The sequence below is a fragment of the Carassius carassius genome, chromosome 14, assembly GCF_963082965.1.
Source record: "Carassius carassius chromosome 14, fCarCar2.1, whole genome shotgun sequence".
Classification (NCBI taxonomy): domain Eukaryota; kingdom Metazoa; phylum Chordata; class Actinopteri; order Cypriniformes; family Cyprinidae; genus Carassius; species Carassius carassius.
The window spans coordinates 764,599-783,704 of NC_081768.1; the positions used below are offsets into that span (position 1 = coordinate 764,599).

The window sequence follows — 19,106 nt, forward strand, 5'->3', positions numbered from 1 at the left end:
CAATCCAGCGATGATCAATCGCATTTTGTGTGACAACTCGTCTGCAATCCAGCGATGATCAATCCGCTTGTTAGTGCACAAAAGTTCAGTTCAAAATTAGATCAGTTGTGACCACAGTCTCATCACCGGAAAAAACTCACTCAGCCAAAACTTGTAGTCCTCCGGGCCAGGTTGGAAAAAAGTATATATAATCCAACAAAAAAAAAATCGAAGAAAATTTGATGCTGGGGTTAAGTCCGTATTGAACACAAGGATTCCGGCTAACACCAAACAACACAATTGAGGAAATATGGCCTACATTGAGTATTGCAAACACACTGTTCCTCAAATAATAGCCAAAAGAGGCAAAAACATTGAGCCTCAACTCAAAACCCCTGCTTAAGTAAAAAGAGTGAGCCCTCTCCAAATCAAGCCACCACATGGCCTTTTTTCAGCTTCTTCTTCTTCTTCTTTAGGGTTTATCGGCAGCTTGCATCCATTATTGTTGCACTACCGGCATCTTCCGGATTTATTTTCCTTTAATATCCATTTACATCATATTCTTCTCATCAGACCTGTTCTTGATAAATAAAATAAAATATTTCCTCTGGTTTGTTCATTTTCTTTTTTCAGCTAGATCACTCATTCTTCTTTATATGGGTATTCTCAACCCCTTACCTGAGGGCGTTGCCCCCTGGTGACCAGGAAGATAATTACAAAACAGCTACAGACAGCCAGTAATAGTGAACACACTCTGGAACTGTTACAGTGCTATTGGATCTTAGTGCTGCGTTTGACACTATTGACCACGACATTCTTTTGCATAGACTTGAACACTTTGTTGGCATTAATGGAAGTGCATTAGCATGGTTTAAATCGTACCTATATGACCACCATCAGTTCGTAGCAGTGAATGAAGATGTATCCTATCGATCACAAGTGCAGTATGTAGTACCTCAAGACTCAGTACTAGGGCCTTTACTCTTCACGCTTTATATGTTACCCTTGGGAGATATCATCAGGAAACATGGTGTTAGCTTTCACTGTTATGCTGATGATACTCAGCTCTATATTTCTTTGCGGACTGGTGAAACACACCAATTTGAAAAACTGGCAGAATGCATAGTCGATATAAAAAACTGGATGAAGAGTAATTTCTTACTGCTGAATTCTGAAAAAACAGAGGTGTTAATTATAGGACCTAAAAACTCTGCTTGTAATAACCTAGAACACTGTCTAAGACTTGATGGTTGCTCTGTCAATTCTCCGTCATCAGTTAGGAACCTAGGTGTGCTATTTGATCACAATCTTTCCTTAGAAAGCCACGTTTCTAGCATTTGTAAAACTGCATTTTTCCATCTCAAAAATATATCTAAATTACAGCCTATGTTCTCAATATCAAATGCAGAAATGTTAATCCATGCATTTACAACCTCAAGGTTAGATTATTGTAATGCTTTATTGGGTGGTTGTTCTGCACGCTTAGTAAACAAACTACAGCTAGTCCAAAATGCAGCAGCAAGAGTTCTTACTAGAACCAGGAAGTATGACCATATTAGCCCGGTCCTGTCAACACTGCACTGGCTCCCTATCAAGCATCGCATAGATTTTAAAATCTTGCCTATTACTTATAAAGCCCTGAATGGTTTAGCACCTCAGTATTTGAATGAGCTCCTTTTACATTATAATCCTCTATGTCCGCTACGTTCTCAAAACTCAGGCAATTTGATAATACCTAGAATATCAAAATCAACTGTGGGCGGCAGATCCTTTTCCTATTTGGCGCCCAAACTCTGGAATAACCTACCTAACATTGTTCGGGAGGCAGACACACTCTTGCAGTTTAAATCTAGATTAAAGACCCATCTCTTTAACCTGGCTTACACATAACATACTAATATGCTTTAAATATCCAAATCCGTTAAAGGATTTTTAGGCTGCATTAATTAGGTAAACCGGAACCGGAAACACTTCCCATAACACCCTATGTACTTGCTACATCATTAGAAGAATGGCATCTACGCTAATATTAGTCTGTTTCTCTCTTATTCCGAGGTCACCGTAGCCACCAGATCCAGTCTGTGTCCAGATCAGAGGGTCACTGCAGTCACCCGGATCCAGTACGTATCCAGACCTGATGGTGGATCAGCACCTAGAAAGGACCTCTACATCCCTGAAAGACAGCGGAGACCAGGACAACTAGAGCCCCAGATACAGATCCCCTGTAAAGACCTTGTCTCAGAGGAGCACCAGGACAAGACCACAGTAAACAGATGATTCTTCTGCACAATCTGACTTTGCTGCAGCCTGGAATTGAACTACTGGTTTCGTCTGGTCAGAGGAGAACTGGCCCCCCAACTGAGCCTGGTTTCTCCCAAGGTTTTTTTCTCCATTCTGTCACCGATGGAGTTTCGGTTCCTTGCCGCTGTCGCCTCTGGCTTGCTCAGTTGGGGACACTTCATCTACAGCGATATCGTTGACTTGATTGCAAATAAATGCACAGACACTATTTAACTGAACAGAGATGACATAACTGAATTCAATGATGAACTGCCTTTAACTATCATTTTGCATTATTGACACTGTTTTCCTAATGAATGTTGTTCCGTTGCTTTGACGCAATGTATTTTGTTTAAAGCGCTATATAAATAAAGGTGACTTGACTTGACTCGATGCACAAGGGGTTTTCCGTCTCAGATAGACCTAAAATGCAAACAGAGTTTTGAGTAAAGGGTGAAATCTTGAATCATTGTTCACTAAGTTGAAGGATTGTGTAATATAAGCTGCATCTCTCTCATTTGTCCTCTGTACAGAACTTACTGTACACTAAACTTCTAAAGGCTGGACTCTGAACATCTGCAAACGAGGTCCATCACAGGTAATAAATCTTCATCTGTGATGGCTGTCAGATCAAAGCAGAACCAGGGTCATCCTTCACACGTCCTCCGCTTCTGCGTCCAAACAACTTATGGAAAAAGTTAGGAAACATGTCGGATTGAATTAAAAGAGGATAAACCTTTATGCTGATCTGGAATCAGTTTTTCCAGCTTTACTGTACTTAACTATGAGGAGATCCTCAACAGTGTTTAAAACGTCTGTATTTAATGCATGTGTTACAGCGTCTTTTAGGTTTAATAATAGTTTGAGTTTATTCCATTTTCATTTTAGTTAAAGATTTAGTAATTTTGTTGTGTATTCTTTTAGAACATTATTAATTTAAATTGTAGTTATTTTAGTACATCAAGTTACACCAAATAAAAATGAGAACTAGCTGAAATACAATAAATTTTTATAATATAATATAAAAGAAAAGAAAAGACATACACACTGATAATGTGTACAGTAAAATATTTTTAGATATTGATTGAGGATCAAATCTCAGTTTTTGGCCAACAAAAATCAATTTCAGTTAACATTTAGGTAAGATTCTGTTACTGTTTTATTTTTAATGCTTTAGTTTTTGCTTTAAGTTACATTTTTGTTACAAGCTTTCTAATGTTTACATCGGCCAATAGATGTTTATATCAAATACAATATCTTTAGGTCAAAAACTTTGAGATTTTTATCCTCAAACAATATTTACAAATATTTTTGAACAGATTATCAGTATTAATGCTTCACAGATTATTTTATGACAATGATAAAACATGCAAATAACAGCTTTTTTATAAACATTACACACATGAAAATATATATTTTTAAAGGTTTGTGTGTGTGTTTTCCCATTTTTATTTATTTAGTTTCAGTAGTAATCAAATCAAATGTAATAAATCAAATTAAAGTGAATACAAAAGATAAATGTTTGCCTTGGCAAGTAGCTGAAATGAAACTTTGATTTTTGATTTTTTTGAGCTTAGTTTTAGCATTACTTGAATATGTTTTAGGTAATGTTTAGACTTAAAAAACATCCAAATCTTTAAATTGCCCAGTAGATATGTATTTATAAAATACAGTATCTGAGATTTTTGTGTATTAGGCAACCTTTTATTTCTTTCTTTAATTAATTATTATTATTTTTTTTAATTTTGCAGGACATGTTTTCTCTTTTATAACTGTTTTAAGTGTAAGCTCCCATTGTGACAACTTGCTAGATCACTGAAGTGTTTATTTGTTAGATTTTCTTATTTGTATCTATTCCGAAATTGATTCCCAGAAAAGTAGAAGTATTCACTAGAGTAAAAGTGCCAAAGGGTCTCCCGTACAACGCTGAATTTCTTGGTCCATTTCTATTTAAAACGTAGAAGCAATCCGTATAATTAAACCACAGAATACATTGTTGTCAGTAAAGTCGCATTATAATGCATAAGTCCATTAGCGGTTGTAGTTTTGAGTGCGATCAGCGCGTTATTGACCTGCGCTAGCGCGTGCTGCAGCTGGAGATTGTGATGAATCAAAGCGGCTCTCCAGAGTCTCCAGCATCGATCCTCTGCACACACTCCACTCACTGCGCAGAGAAGGACTGAGAAAGACAATCGACGAAATGCACAATAGACTAGCAGTCCCGTTTCTGATGCGAAGTCGTCGTTCGCGCGCTCACTGGAGTTTGGGCGACTTTGCATCAGAATTACGCACGAGACGTTAAAGCGGAGTGGATGAAGTTATGAATATATATGTGACCTTTGACCACAAAACCAGTCATAATGGTAAAAATTGTTTTATTGAGATCGAGATGCATCGTCTGAAAGCTTTCCACTGATGTGTGGTTTGTTAGGAGGACAATATTTGTCCAAGATACAACTATTTGAAAATCTGGAATATGAGGGAGCAAAAAAAAAAAAAAAAAAAAAATATCGAAATATTGAGAAAATCACCTTTTAAAGTTGTCGAAATGAAATGCATATTACTAATCAAAAATTAAATTTTGATATATTTATGGTAGGAAATTTACAAAATATCTGCATGGAACATGATCTTTACTTAATATCCTAATGAAAAGAAAATTTTATAATTTTGACAAGCCTTCGGAACAGATTCCTCGAAGGAGGAGCGCACTGACAGAAGCGATGATGATGATGATGATGAAGGCGCAGTTGACCTGTGATGGTAGCCTACTGTATATAAACCCCATCCAGCAAGAGAAAGTCACCAAAGTGCGCTGGATCCCGCTGATGATGTAGAGGACAAACCCAGAGACCATCACACAAACAGTGTGCATTAACGGTGCACGCGCACTTCCTCCAGATGTAGGCTCGGGTTGATTGTGTCGAGTGGCTCGGAGCGATGGGCTCGTTCGCTGCGGCGGTGAACGGCGTGTCTCACACCGAGGACCCGTTCTCCGGACCTCTCACATCCATCGCACCCTGGAACTACCGAGTCCTGGCGGCGCTGATGTTCGTGGTGACCTCTGTGTCTCTGTGCGAGAACTTCACCGTGATGCTCGTCACCTTCAGGTTCAAGCAGCTCCGACAGCCGCTCAATTATATCATCGTCAACCTGTCTCTGGCGGACTTCCTCGTGTCTCTGAGCGGCGGAACCATCAGTTTTCTCACCAACTATCACGGCTATTTCTTCTTGGGAAGATGGGCTTGTGTTTTGGAGGGATTCGCAGTCACCTTTTTTGGTGAGTCAAAAGTTTGCTTGAGCCCTTATGATTTTGGTCACCATATTTCGTTTGGGGTTTGAGTGGTTCATTTTAATATCTGGACACGGGATGCTCTAAACTCTGATTCTACACGCTTTCAGTTTGATCACATGCTTCAAAAATCCTGCATGAATGCCATTACTTCAGATGTGCAATCAATCATTCAATCAATATATGTATTTTTTGTACATACTCTAAAATTTCATTCATGCCAGTTATGTATTAATTTACTTTTTTATTGCTTTTTCAACAATTTTCAGTGTTAAAATGACACCAACAAAAGCAAAATGTATTGCTAATTATTATTAACAGTTACATAAAATATAAAAAAGTGCATGTCTGCTTAGTGATCTGTCTAAAGAGGTTTAATTAGATCAGAAGAACAAGTAACTGTTGGCAAAATTAGGTACTTTTAAAATTTATATATATATATTATCCATTTTGGTTTCTGGGACCTCAAAGATCTTGAAACCTGAGACCAAAAAGTATAAACATTTTTAAACAAAAAGCATGCATTTTGACCGTTAACTGTTGTTTTTCCTGGAAAATCTTTTGTACATCAAGCTGGAAATATAGTTTAATAAAGTCTTCTAAACTGCTAATAAGACTTTCATTGACTGATCTGAGTCAATCTCTGCTCTGGTATCTTTCTCAGTGACAGTGAATGTGCAACAGAATTAATCAAATCAAATTAAAGAGAAAATAAAGATAATATCACCAGAGAAAAACTGTGTGATTGCGGACGTCAGATGTGCAGTAAAGCAGTGTGAATTTGTCTTGATTTCATATTGATTTCATGGTGGACACTTTATTTATGGCTCTTACATTTTAACATCTGATCATATGAAGCTCAATCGTTGAAGTTAGAGTCTATGATAGAAACATCACTTTTTATGCACTACATGCAAATTTAATGATCTATCGAGACTAGTTCAGTAAAGAAAGTTGTGGCTGACAGATTTCAATATTTCATTTAAATCTCAGATCTTGAAATGAATAGTTCATCGTAGATTTGCATGGACTTAAAATATTAATATGTAATATATTAAAATAAATGACCCCCCCCCCCCAAAAAAAAAAAAATTAAATAAATAAATAAAAGAAATAGAAGTTCTGTGATTGTCAGATTAGACTGGCACCAGAATCTTATTGAGACAAGGTGAATGTAGTTCATTCACCAGTTTAATTTTTAATGCACTTGTTCAGTTTGTTTTAATATGTTTCATGTATTTTTCAGAAATGAACTGAAATGCATTGTCAAGACACATTTATTTCAACAGCTCTTTATGCAATACAGATTATTTCAAAGCAGCCTAAACAGGAAAACGGCAAAAAGTTGCACAATAATTAATCATGAAATAATTTCGATTCAACAACAGTGTAAGGCAGTGCTGCAGAAAACAATAGAGTCATTACTCAGCTGAACTCAGTTCAGTGTTAAAGCAAATAACCAACTATGTTGCAAAATTAATAAATTATGAAAAAGTTTGATACAGCTGAAAGGCAACTCTACAGAAGAAGTTTAGTTCAGCGTTGATTCAGTTCCATAACAATGATGATTATGCAAATTTGATGGATTTGAGAAAGTGCAGACTTTTCTGAAAATTCACCACCTGGTTTTAAGAATAAATATGAATTAAAACGCATCTAAAATGACTCATAACTTATGCAACGAGATTTCTTGAGGCTTCTGGCTCTGAAGCTTCTGAAGGACATGGATCAGTGTTCTCATGTGTTTTGGAGAGATGTTATCGGTCTCTGTCTGAATCTGTATCTGCAGGAATCGTTGCTCTGTGGTCTCTGGCCGTCCTGGCGTTCGAGCGGTTCTTCGTCATCTGTCGGCCGCTGGGGAACATCCGTCTGCTAGGAAAGCACGCAGCTCTGGGTCTGCTCTTCGTCTGGACCTTCTCCTTCATCTGGACCATTCCTCCTGTCCTGGGCTGGAGCAGCTACACCGTCAGCAAGATCGGCACCACCTGCGAACCCAACTGGTGAGGAGCCCAAACACTCATTTATCACACCGCAGGGCCATTTAAAAGCTAAGTTCAGTTCCAAGACAGAAAGACTAATTACAGCACCTACAAAGCTCCCCCTTACACATTTTTAATCTCACATCTTAATTAAATATAAAAAAGTGCATGCATTTTTTTTTTAAATGCTAATGTTTTTTGAAGATCAACTTTTAACATAACACAAAAGTCTAAATAATAACAGTAAACTACAGTTACAAGTATCCAGAAAGAGAAGAAGAAAAACAAACAAACAAAACAATAATATTTATGCATAACAAAAACATGTATATCGAATATAGCTATAGCCTTAAATTAAAATAATTATTTTTTTTCATTTGGATTAATTGTCAAACCCTTTCTCCTCCACTCTCCTCATTTACATGCAGATCATCTATTCCTACAAACTGTGAGATTCACGTTAACATTTCCGTCAGTCAGAAAACAGAAGCGCTCAATAATGCTGACTGGACTATCAACAGGAGCTGATGGTACGCTCTGGGGTTAAAGCAAGGTTAAAAGATGTCTAAAGTCTCCTGTAAATGGCACGCTTGACATGCATGTCTCATGAGGACAATATGGCTCAATAATGAAGCAGTTTGAAGCATCACTTCTAAAGAGCAAGATGTGCTCAATGTGTAACAGGGAATAAGCTTGTTGTTCAGGTGTTCACACAGACAGTGAATAAGGCCAGTATATTGCTGTGCTGTTGTTAGCTAGTAGCTTTCTTCTTCTCATTTATAATCACTGCATTGCACTACTGCTCATTTCCATACAATTAAACTCAATTATGATGCACCAGAAAGAGTCACTGTCCTTCATGTCGCCTCAGATCACTGTCTAACTTAAAGAAGATCAACATGAATTCAAAGCCGGCTAACAAGGAACGTTCCCAGATTGCTATGAAAAGATTTGTTTAAAGTTCACAGGGTTATTAATATCATTTTGTGAGGCAGACTTTTTTGAAAATCTGTCAAGCTTGCATCAGAGAGGACGCTGTAAATGAGGGCTTATTCTGTGCACATCTTCTAATTGTCTAAAATCTTTTAATTTTCAAACAAGAGACACCACAATATAGGACGAGTAGATTTAATGGATGGAGCTTGTCAAACTGGCCGCCATGAGAGCTTTTCCATCTTGTTTAAGCTTGAACCAGCAGCTAAGTAACCAGCTCCGATTTATTGTCTCTTCTCTACTAATTAGTTCTTTTATCCATAAATGCCAGTCTAGTTTTGACAGGCTAATATATTGGATTCTTATGGCCATATTAAATACTCACCAGGACTTGTTCAAACTGCATTTTACATTCAACATCTTTATCTTCAAACATCACTGTGCTTTAGTATCGAAGCCCCTTTCTGCTAAGGAATAATAATAAAAAAGGTACTTGTGACTATTTGTCTTATAATTAAAAAAATTGACGAGTTATTATCTTATAATTCTGAGTTTATATCTCGTAAACCGAAATTTATATTTCATAATTTTGAGTTTCTATCTTGCAATTCTGAGTTTTTCTCATAATTCTGAGTTTATATCTGGCAATTTTTATTCTGAGTTTATATCTCATAATTCTGAGTTTATATCTCATAATTCTGAGTTTATATTTCATAATTCTGAGTTTGTATCTGGCAATTCTGAGTTTGTCTCGTAATTCTGAGTTTATATCTCATAATTCTGAGTTTATATTTCATAATTCTGAGTTTATATCTCATAATTCTGAGTTTATATCTCATAAGTCTGAGTTTATATCTCATAAGTCTGAGTTTATATCTCATAATTCTGAGTTTATATCTGGTAATTCTGAGTTTGTATCTCATAATTCTGAGTTTATATCTCATAATTCTGAGTTTATATCTCATAAGTCTGAGTTTATATCTCATAAGTCTGAGTTTATATCTCATAATTCTGAGTTTATATCTGGCAATTCTGAGTTTGTCTCGTAATTCTGAGTTTATATCTCATAATTCTGAGTTTATATTTCATAATTCTGAGTTTATATCTCATAAGTCTGAGTTTATATCTCATAAGTCTGAGTTTATATCTCATAATTCTGAGTTTATATCTGGCAATTCTGAGTTTGTCTCGTAATTCTGAGTTTATATCTCATAATTCTGAGTTTATATCTCATAAGTCTGAGTTTATATCTCATAAGTCTGAGTTTATATCTCATAATTCTGAGTTTATATCTGGCAATTCTGAGTTTTTCTCGTAATTCTGAGTTTATATCTCATAACTCTGAGTTTATATCTCATAATTCTGAGTTTATATTTCATAATTCTGAGTTTATATCTCATAATTCTGAGTTTATATTTCATAATTCTGAGTTTATATCTAATAATTCTGAGTTTATATTTCATAATTCTGAGTTTATATCTGGCAATTCTGAGTTTTTCTCGTAATTCTGAGTTTATATCTCATAATTCTGAGTTTATATTTCATAATTCTGAGTTTATATCTCATAATTCTGAGTTTATATCTCATAATTCTGAGTTTATATCTAATAATTCTGAGTTTATATTTCATAATTCTGAGTTTATATCTGGCAATTCTGAGTTTTTCTCGTAATTCTGAGTTTATATCTCATAATTCTGAGTTTATATCTCATAATTCTGAGTTTATATTTCATAATTCTGAGTTTATATCTGGCAATTCTGAGTTTGTCTCGTAATTCTGAGTTTATATCTCATAAATCTGAGTTTACTGTATATCTGGCGATTTTTTTATTATCAATTTTTATATCTCGTAATCTAGCTATATTTTTTCAACTGATCAAAAATACAAATGTCTTGTTACACGTTAATCTGCATGTGATGAGTTTTTACTTGTCAGATAAGAGTAAACATATTATATAACATAACAAAGAATTGCACAATCATCAGAAAGCTAAAATATCTCATTAACTGGCACATCAGGGCATAATTTTAGTGTTATTGTAGTAAACACTGACTAAACGTACTTCGCTTTAGACACAACGTCCTTTTAGAGTCATTGTAAAATGGTAACCAGTGCTGGTGTTTGTGTGAGCGTTGGGTAAATATCCTCCAGCTGTATTGTGTAACTATCAGGTTTAGTTTGTCCTTTCTTCTGTCACTGGCTTATACTGTCATTTTGCATTATGACCTCCTTTCTTCTTTATATTCAGACATTCTGAGTTTTACTTTACTTAAGACAGACTTTCACCCTTTCATCTCACATTCACCATGAGCTGCATTACCAAACACGCTCAAACACCACATCCAAGCACTTGACTTCCAAGCAATGCCTTAATGCAAATAAGCATTAATACATCATACTAAACAGACTCAGGCCAAGGTGTTTTCATAAGATCTCCAACTCCTTCATGTGTATAATGAAAAAATGTTCAACAGAGAAAAACCAGGCTTCCTTTGTTGAGAAGCCACTGATGTAACAATTTCTTATAATAAAAATGTTGTTTCAATTTCCCCTCTTTTTATTCTGAGCTCTAGGGTGTTCCAGACTACATGTCTAATATATTTCTGTGGTGAAAATGACATTTGAAACATTGGAAATTAAATTTGTGGAATTATTCCAAACAGTTTGTGTGCAAAACCCAATTAAATAGTATGTCCACTCACTTTGCATAAGTTGACAATTTCATCTTCATTTCAAATTCTGCACAATAAAAGCATTATGCTCACAAGTGATATTTACCTTGATTTTCTCTCTTTACTTTATTCACACATCACATTAACTCATATTCCAGCTCTTCACTGACATCTACTTGTTAAGCAAGAACTCATTAATGGAAGCTTTATTGAAGCTATATATACAATCAGTGCTTTCAGTAATGATGCATGTTCTTTTTTAATTTTTATTTTGAAGATTACCTGGGTCCGTAAAAAGGGAGTACTTTTTTTGTAGAATTCTTTGATGAATAGAAAGATCCAAAGATCAGCATTTATGTGAAATAAAAGCTTAGGGAACATTATACACTACAACATTCAAAAGCTTGGAGTCAGTATAATTTTATTTATTTTATTTTTTGGGGAAATATATATATTTTTTTTTTCTGGAAAGGTAAGAAAGCTCATCTTTGCACTCACAGATATTGTCCCTTTCGCAGGTATTCAGGAAATATCCAGGATCACACCTTCATCATCACATTCTTCACCACCTGCTTCATCTTTCCTCTCGGTGTGATCATCGTCTGCTACTGCAAACTGCTCCAAAAGCTCAGAAAGGTCAGTCGCTCGACAACATCTGGAGTCCAGCGGCTCATTAGACGAGTTGTCATTACAGCTGCAAACTGACATCAGATCACTGACAAACCATATAAATCATCTGAAGTGACACTAAGTGAATGTTCGCAGGTGTCTAACACGCACGGCAGGCTGGGTAATGCCAGGAAGCCGGAGCGTCAGGTGACTCGTATGGTGGTTGTGATGATCGTGGCCTTCATGGTGGCCTGGACTCCGTACGCTGCGTTCTCCATCGTGGTCACAGCCCTTCCCAGCATTCACCTGGACCCCCGGCTGGCAGCCGCTCCGGCGTTCTTCTCCAAAACCGCAGCGGTTTACAACCCCATCATCTACGTGTTCATGAACAAACAGGTGACGTTTGCATTCATGCATCTGTCAGACGCTTACATTCAAAGTGACTTACAGTACATTCAGCGCAAACATGTTATCAGTTCATGCATTGGCAGCAAATCAAACTCATTATGCATTTTATTTGATGCAAACATTTCTAAACCTCTAAATGATCAAACTCTGCTGCTAAACCTGTTTCACACTCAATCTCCTCATGTCTTCTGTGATCGATAGTTTAGAGTATTTTATCCAGCAAAAGATAAAAAGCTCTTTTAGTGTAACTGTACAAGCGTCCAGCTTTAGCTCGACTCAAATCTTTCCTGATTGTGATCAAGTAAAGGTCAGAATAAGGTCAGTAATATCTCCAGATGAACTCGTACTGGACTGAAGCAGCTCAGCTTTACTTGATTCTCTTGATATATAATTTGTGTCTGTGTGTGTGTGTAATATGCATAAGATAAAAATTACCCTGTCTCATAGTTTATTGTATTTAGTTAATATATTATTTCTAAGTCTGTATTATTTTGTCTATTTCATGAGAAGGCTTCATACAGGCAAATATGTAACTGCTGCTTGTTATAGAAGAAATTAAGCAATTGCTTAAGTATGAAGTATGCCTTCACTTTTTTATGTAATACCTTTGTATTGTAACCAAATACAATTGTTATTGGAATTGTTTTATTAAGATATTGGTTTATTAATAAAGAAGCCACACTTTACACATGTATAAGAATAGATGACACATGTATTAGCAAGAGCTTTGAAGAAAGAAGATGGGCATTACCTCAGATGCTGTGTTTCAGACGGACTGTAAAAGACAGGAGTGCAAAGAATCCCACAGAAGAAAAACGAGAAGATGCAAGGTCTTTTATAAACGTCTTCTTAGGGATTTCCAGTATGATGTCAGAAGACACTGGGATCCACATGCTGTCTATAAAAGACTGAAGTGCGAAGAAGAATCCAGATGTTGCTTCGAGACCTGAAGAGCTTTCCAGCACCAGAACCATCGCTGATATTGCCTTAAGCAAATTACTTTTTCTTATTTATACTTTATTTAGTACTTGTATACATAGTTGAACTACTTATTTACTAATTGTAATGAATAAACGACTTGTATTTACATAACACAAGTCTGCCTCCCCTGGCATTGATTTATAGCTAAGAACAGAGCACAGAGAAGTCTTCTGTGACCTGTTTTGTAAGTATGAACTTACATATTTTGTAAGATGAAATATATATACATTTTTTATTTTCAGAGGTAAATTAATAAAAATTAAAAATAATATTTCCAGTGTAATTTATAAGATTTGTTGTATTTTAACCCAATGGCACTAGTTCTTGGCCATATATACTGAATATCTGTACATATCTATGTATGCATATATATATATATATATATATATATATATATATATATATATATATATATAATAGAAAGGCCAAGCTCGAATGCAGTTTGCAACTTGCTTTGCTCAATGATTTTGTGGTGATGCATAATATTGCATGAAGATCTCGAGGCACGGTGAGAAAGTTTCTAGCGTCCCACTTAAAATCCTTTCACTGATAAATAGGTTTCTGTAGCTGAAAGAGATTGAAGGTTTCGTCTGACAGAAATAAGTCCTTATGCAAGCCATTTAGGATCGAGGTTGCTTTCCCATAGTGTGTTTGAGAAGAGCACAGGACATAGTTTATGGATTTAGGAAAATCCTAAAGCTCTCATGGTGGGATGATATTGCTTCACCAGACCTAAAATATCTGACATACATTAGAAAAATACAAATTAAATAAATAAATAAATACCTGGGGTTTGGATCAGACCCAGCGTGCTCCAAAGGAGATGTTGAATTATTGAGCAGCTGTGGAGGTTATTGGATGTAAACCGTGTTTGGCAGCGCCGCATCTTCCCATCATCCCGCTGAGCTGTAGCTGTCAGTTTATCCGCTGGTTTCCTTCATTCAAACGCTGACATCTGGATTCTGTCCACACTCTTCAGGAATAGAAACCTGCAAAAATACCTGAACAGCAACATGACATGCTTGTTTGCTTGACGGTCATCTCAGACTAAATAACTTTGTCAATGGTCAGATGGATTAGCTGGTGGCTGATGCGCTGTAAGTTTGATGCACTTCTTAAATGAAAATGAAAAAAAAAAAAGTTTTTATTTCAAAATAGTGAAGAAAAGAAGAAAGCAAGAAAATACTATTTGTTTTATAGCGTATATATATCTATATCTCTATATCTATATCTATATCTACATGTATATATATATATATATATAGAAAGTCTGCAAGTATATGTCAACTCATACTATCAACTAATACTACTCTACTAACCCTAAACCTAACCTAACAGTCTACTCTGAGAGTTAGTAGACATGTAGTTACAGATGAATAAGAATAAGTTACTTATAGTTAGTATAATGTCTAAAGTGGACTATCAACATAAAGTGTAACCAATGTTTCAATGTTTCTTGCAGTTTTTTTTCTTATTTATAATCTTACTTTATAATCAGTTTCTGAATAAAAATGGTTTCAAAGACACGTTAAGTGTACAATAAAAAAAGTTTAGGATTTACATTGAAACTATTTTTAAACTAAATTTAAAAAGTAATCACTAAGAAATTATAAATAACACTGAAATTAACATAAAATTGTTACTATAATAACTCTTAGTTAATGTTTTACTCTATTTACTTGTGGACTTGCATTAACATATGTTGTAATACATTTTGGGACCAAAAAACACATTTGCTTAAGGAAATTGCTTACAAATTTAGTCATGTTTAGTTTAGTCTAGTTTATTTATTTATATTGCACAATACAACAACAGTCATTGACCATTGTGCTGTACAAGAAAGTATAAAATCAAATTGATAAAACACCAATAAAAACTATAAAACAACATAAAGGTAATATGGTACAGGAGGAAGTACATAGAGAGAAAATAAAACCTGCTCATGAGGGCTCAGATGTTATATGCATTTTCTGAATGGTGAATTTTAAGTTTTACTTTAAACAGAGATTCTGAAGAAAAAATATATATTTATGTTTGGACATCCAAGCCTTAAGAACTTTATCCTTAATATCTGTCAATAGGCAGTTAGGGCAGACAAACCAGCATTGTCATTTTTCTTAATGGGCACATATATTTGAGTGTCATCTGCATAAAACTGAAAAAAAAAAATCTGTGTTTTCTAAAAAATTGAGCCCAAAGGGAGCATATATAAAGAAAACAAAATGGGAGCAAGAATAGAGCCTTGTGGAACCCCGCAGGTCAGATGCACTTTGGAGGATAAACATCCATTTATATAAAATTTATATATAAGAATAACATGATCGACCGTATCAAAGGCTGCACTCAAATCCAACAGCAGAAGTATTACAGATTTCCCAGGATCAACAGATAATAGAATATCATTTGACAGTATTAAGAGTGCAGATTCTGTACTGTGACGTTTCCTAAAACCAGACTGAAAAGATTCAGTCTAAAAAATTTAATAATTGGACAGAAACTACCTTCTCAAGAATTTTAGAGGTAAAAAGTAGTTTAGAAATTAGCCTAAAATTTGAGATAACTGTCAAATCAAGGTTAGATTTTTTCAACAATGGTTTAACAAAAGTATGCTTTAGATAATCTTTAACAAATCCATCAGAAAGACTCTTATTTATTATTTCTAAGATACAAGGCCCAATAAGTAGAATAAAATAAAATAAGCTATTGTTAATTATCTGAGGGACAGCCAAGAGAAACGAGCATACATGCCTCATCAAAAAGGGGAACAAAATCCCTAAACATACGTGAACAAATAATAGGCTTCTTGTTTTAAAAATCTGATCTAAAATAGAACAGGTGAACATCACAGGGTTATTATCCGAAAAACTTAAATAACCAATTTTAAGATCATGGAAGGTCAAGGGTATGGCCGAGGGAGTGTGTAGGTCCTGTAACCATTTCAACAAAGTCAAAGGAGTGAATAAGATTTTTAAATAGCAATAGCAATTGCAAATTTTTTTTTCCCTTTTCAGATTAAATAACAGTACCCCAAAGCTGGAGAAAGTCCCAGATTGTATAGTCCGACAAGTGAAACAGGTTTTTAAAACACATGCTAAGCCGCCCCCCTTTCCAGTTGATCTTTCGCAGATTAAAAATGAACAGTTTGAAGGTACAATTTCAGAGAAAGGACTCACATCAAGTCTCAGTCTCAAATAAAAAATCCAGATCTAGCATTTATCAGTCATCTTAACTTGCAATCACTCACAAATCGACTGAGCAGAACGGTCTAAAGGTCGAAGATTCCTGTGATTTATTCCTCCTTGATGATAATGAACCAGGGATGACCAAGACCTCGGGCCGCGAGACAAGGCAATCACTGAAGGGTTCAAAATCTGGGAAAGCCGTGTGGGGAGATCTTTCAGACAACAACGTTAGATGTAGATTTATTTTTACTGCCATTCCTCCCCGCTTTCCTCTCCGTCTGCGGCGTTTCCTCCGGGTAAAATCCCATGGTGTATGACACAAAATTTTGGCCAGTAGTGGGAATGGACGCTAGTACAGGTGGAGGTAGATGATTAAAATCAGTTCCCTCTAGAGCAGTGTTTAATGAAACTTCAACTCTACTCCTTAGATTAAGGAGCTGTTGCTGGCCGTACACTGTAAGTGTATGCACAGTTTGAGTCAAAAGAGAGCTTAGACAAACAAAAAACAGTACAGAAAACATAGAGAGCAGACAGCCAGCCACACACATCAGTGCCATCTTCTCTTGTTGAACCCTAATCTTGGGAAAATTGATTTTTGGAAATGTTCAGTGCAGGTCAAATTCATTCCAAAGATGTTTTTCTAGAGCAGAGTTTAAGTCTTCAATGGAGAATAATCCATTGCATTTCTCTTCCCTGTGATCTCCTCAGTTCAGGAAGTGTGTGGTTCAGCTTTTGAGCTGTAGGGACATCACCGTCATCGAGGGAAACATCAACCAGACCACCGAGCGTGCAGGTATGACCAATGAGAGCAACACAGGAGAGATGTCTGCCATCGCCAGAATCGTCCCATCTAAGACAGAAGAGCATCCCAATGAACGCAGCTCCTGCGTCCAAATTCCCATTCCTGAGAACAAAGTATGTCCGATGTGAAGACACGTGCCAACACGCTTGTCACTCATGTTTTTCGGATGAATGCATATTTTCTCTTGAATTCGGGCATCCAAACTTTAGTCTAAAAATCATTGATCTAGCATTAAATTCTGGCATTGAAATATGCAGTGTTGGGGATGAAACTATCTGCAAACTACCCTTAAAAACGAATTCACTACAAAAACAAGAAGGTGGCTAAAGAGCGATATCTTTTAAAATATAATTTGCATTTATTTGAAAGCTTTCTTTAACAACAGTTTCACAAATATGAAATATTATTGTAATGCATTCAATATTTTCATAAATAAATGTAACCAAAGTTAAAAATGCATTATATTTGCATGATTGCTTGATATAGCTGAAACTGGTTGTCATGTGTTTTAATGCATTATACTTTTTTAAGGTGTAACAATGAGTATATATATATATATATTATAGTATTATGAAAGTGTAAGTATTATAACTGTGGTTACAATTATTCATGATGTCATTACAAGTTGCATTAAAAAGCTTAATTAATGCATTATGATACTTTTATAATGCAAATGTAAAAAAAAGATATTTGCGACTTTTTATCTAACACTTTGGACTTTTCTTTTCAAGTTTATAGCTCACAATGTAGATTTTTATTTCTTTCTGAATTCCGAAATTATATTTTGCACTTTTTTTAGTTTGTTTCCAAAATGGAATAAAAATATTAAAAAGTTAATCCTGACATACTTTTATAATTTATTATATAAAGGCTTCAAATAGTAGTGCAGGTATATTTGTAGAAATAGACACATTGTATGGGTAACAATTATTTAAAAAAAAATGTATGCCAGAAATCAATAGGATATTAAATAAAGATCATGTTCCATGAAGATATTTTGTAAATTACCTACCGTAAATATATCAAAACTTAATGTTTGATTAGTAATATTGCATTGCTAAGACCTTCATTTGGAACAAATTTAAAGATGATTTTCTCAATATTTAAATTTTTTGCACCCTCAGATTCAAGATTCAATTTCTACACATTATAAAAACCATGATTTGTTTTGTGGTCCAGGGTCACATGAATATAATGGTAGTAAACCATGATATTTACGTGAAACCCCAAAGTATTGCAAAGAATTCAGTGATAGAATGATATGAACACAAATGTTTAAATGCAGTAAACCTCTGTAGTCTAAAACACTGCATTTTTTAACAGCTGAACTACTGGAAAATGCATTTATATTCAGTTACTCCCCAACACTGTATAAAGGACTCCTGACTGTTGAATGTTGATTATTAACTTTTAGGCTTCTTCACTGCAACATTTGCACAATTATTACAGAAATCAAACAGAATGCAAATCAGTCAGGCACTTAACACAAGACTACTCAGATGCCAAACTCAGAGATTGTGCCAATGGTTATGTAACACTCTACTTTTGCAATTACGACACCCACGACATCTTGAATCTCCTGCACTGTTATCTTTATCCTGAAAATCACTGGAATATTTTACTGTATCTAATGCATTATATGTTTATTGTATGCTCTGCTGTCTGCTCTGATGATGCAGCTTTCTCGACAATTGAATGTGTTTTTATTTTATTCCTTTATGAAAGGAAAATCAAAAATCTGATTTTTGAGTTCAGAAAGATCATCTGCCTGAACACTGTTTCTTCTGAACTTTCTATTCATCTGTGAACCCTAAAAATTTAAATGTATCAGTTTCCACAGAAATATTGAGCAGCACAACTGTGTTCAACATTGATAATAATCAGAAATGTTTCTTGAGCAGTAAATCATCATATTATTCAGATTTCTGAAGATCATGTGACACTGAAGACTGGAGGAATGATGCTGAAAATACAGCTATTATTATTTAA

At 35.1% G+C, this 19,106-nt stretch overlaps 1 protein-coding gene across 1 annotated transcript; it reads left to right on the forward strand.

The window, feature by feature from the left end:
• Window positions 1-5,079: 5,079 nt before the first annotated feature.
• Window positions 5,080-17,488, forward strand: LOC132156456 (opsin-VA-like). The gene is made up of 5 exons (XM_059565449.1): window positions 5,080-5,539; window positions 7,341-7,551; window positions 11,654-11,771; window positions 11,901-12,140; window positions 17,024-17,488. The coding sequence occupies exons 1-5, from the start codon at window positions 5,200-5,202 to the stop codon at window positions 17,243-17,245; spliced, it is 1,131 nt and encodes a 376-aa protein (XP_059421432.1). The 5' UTR covers window positions 5,080-5,199; the 3' UTR covers window positions 17,246-17,488.
• The last annotated feature ends 1,618 nt before the right edge of the window (window positions 17,489-19,106 follow it).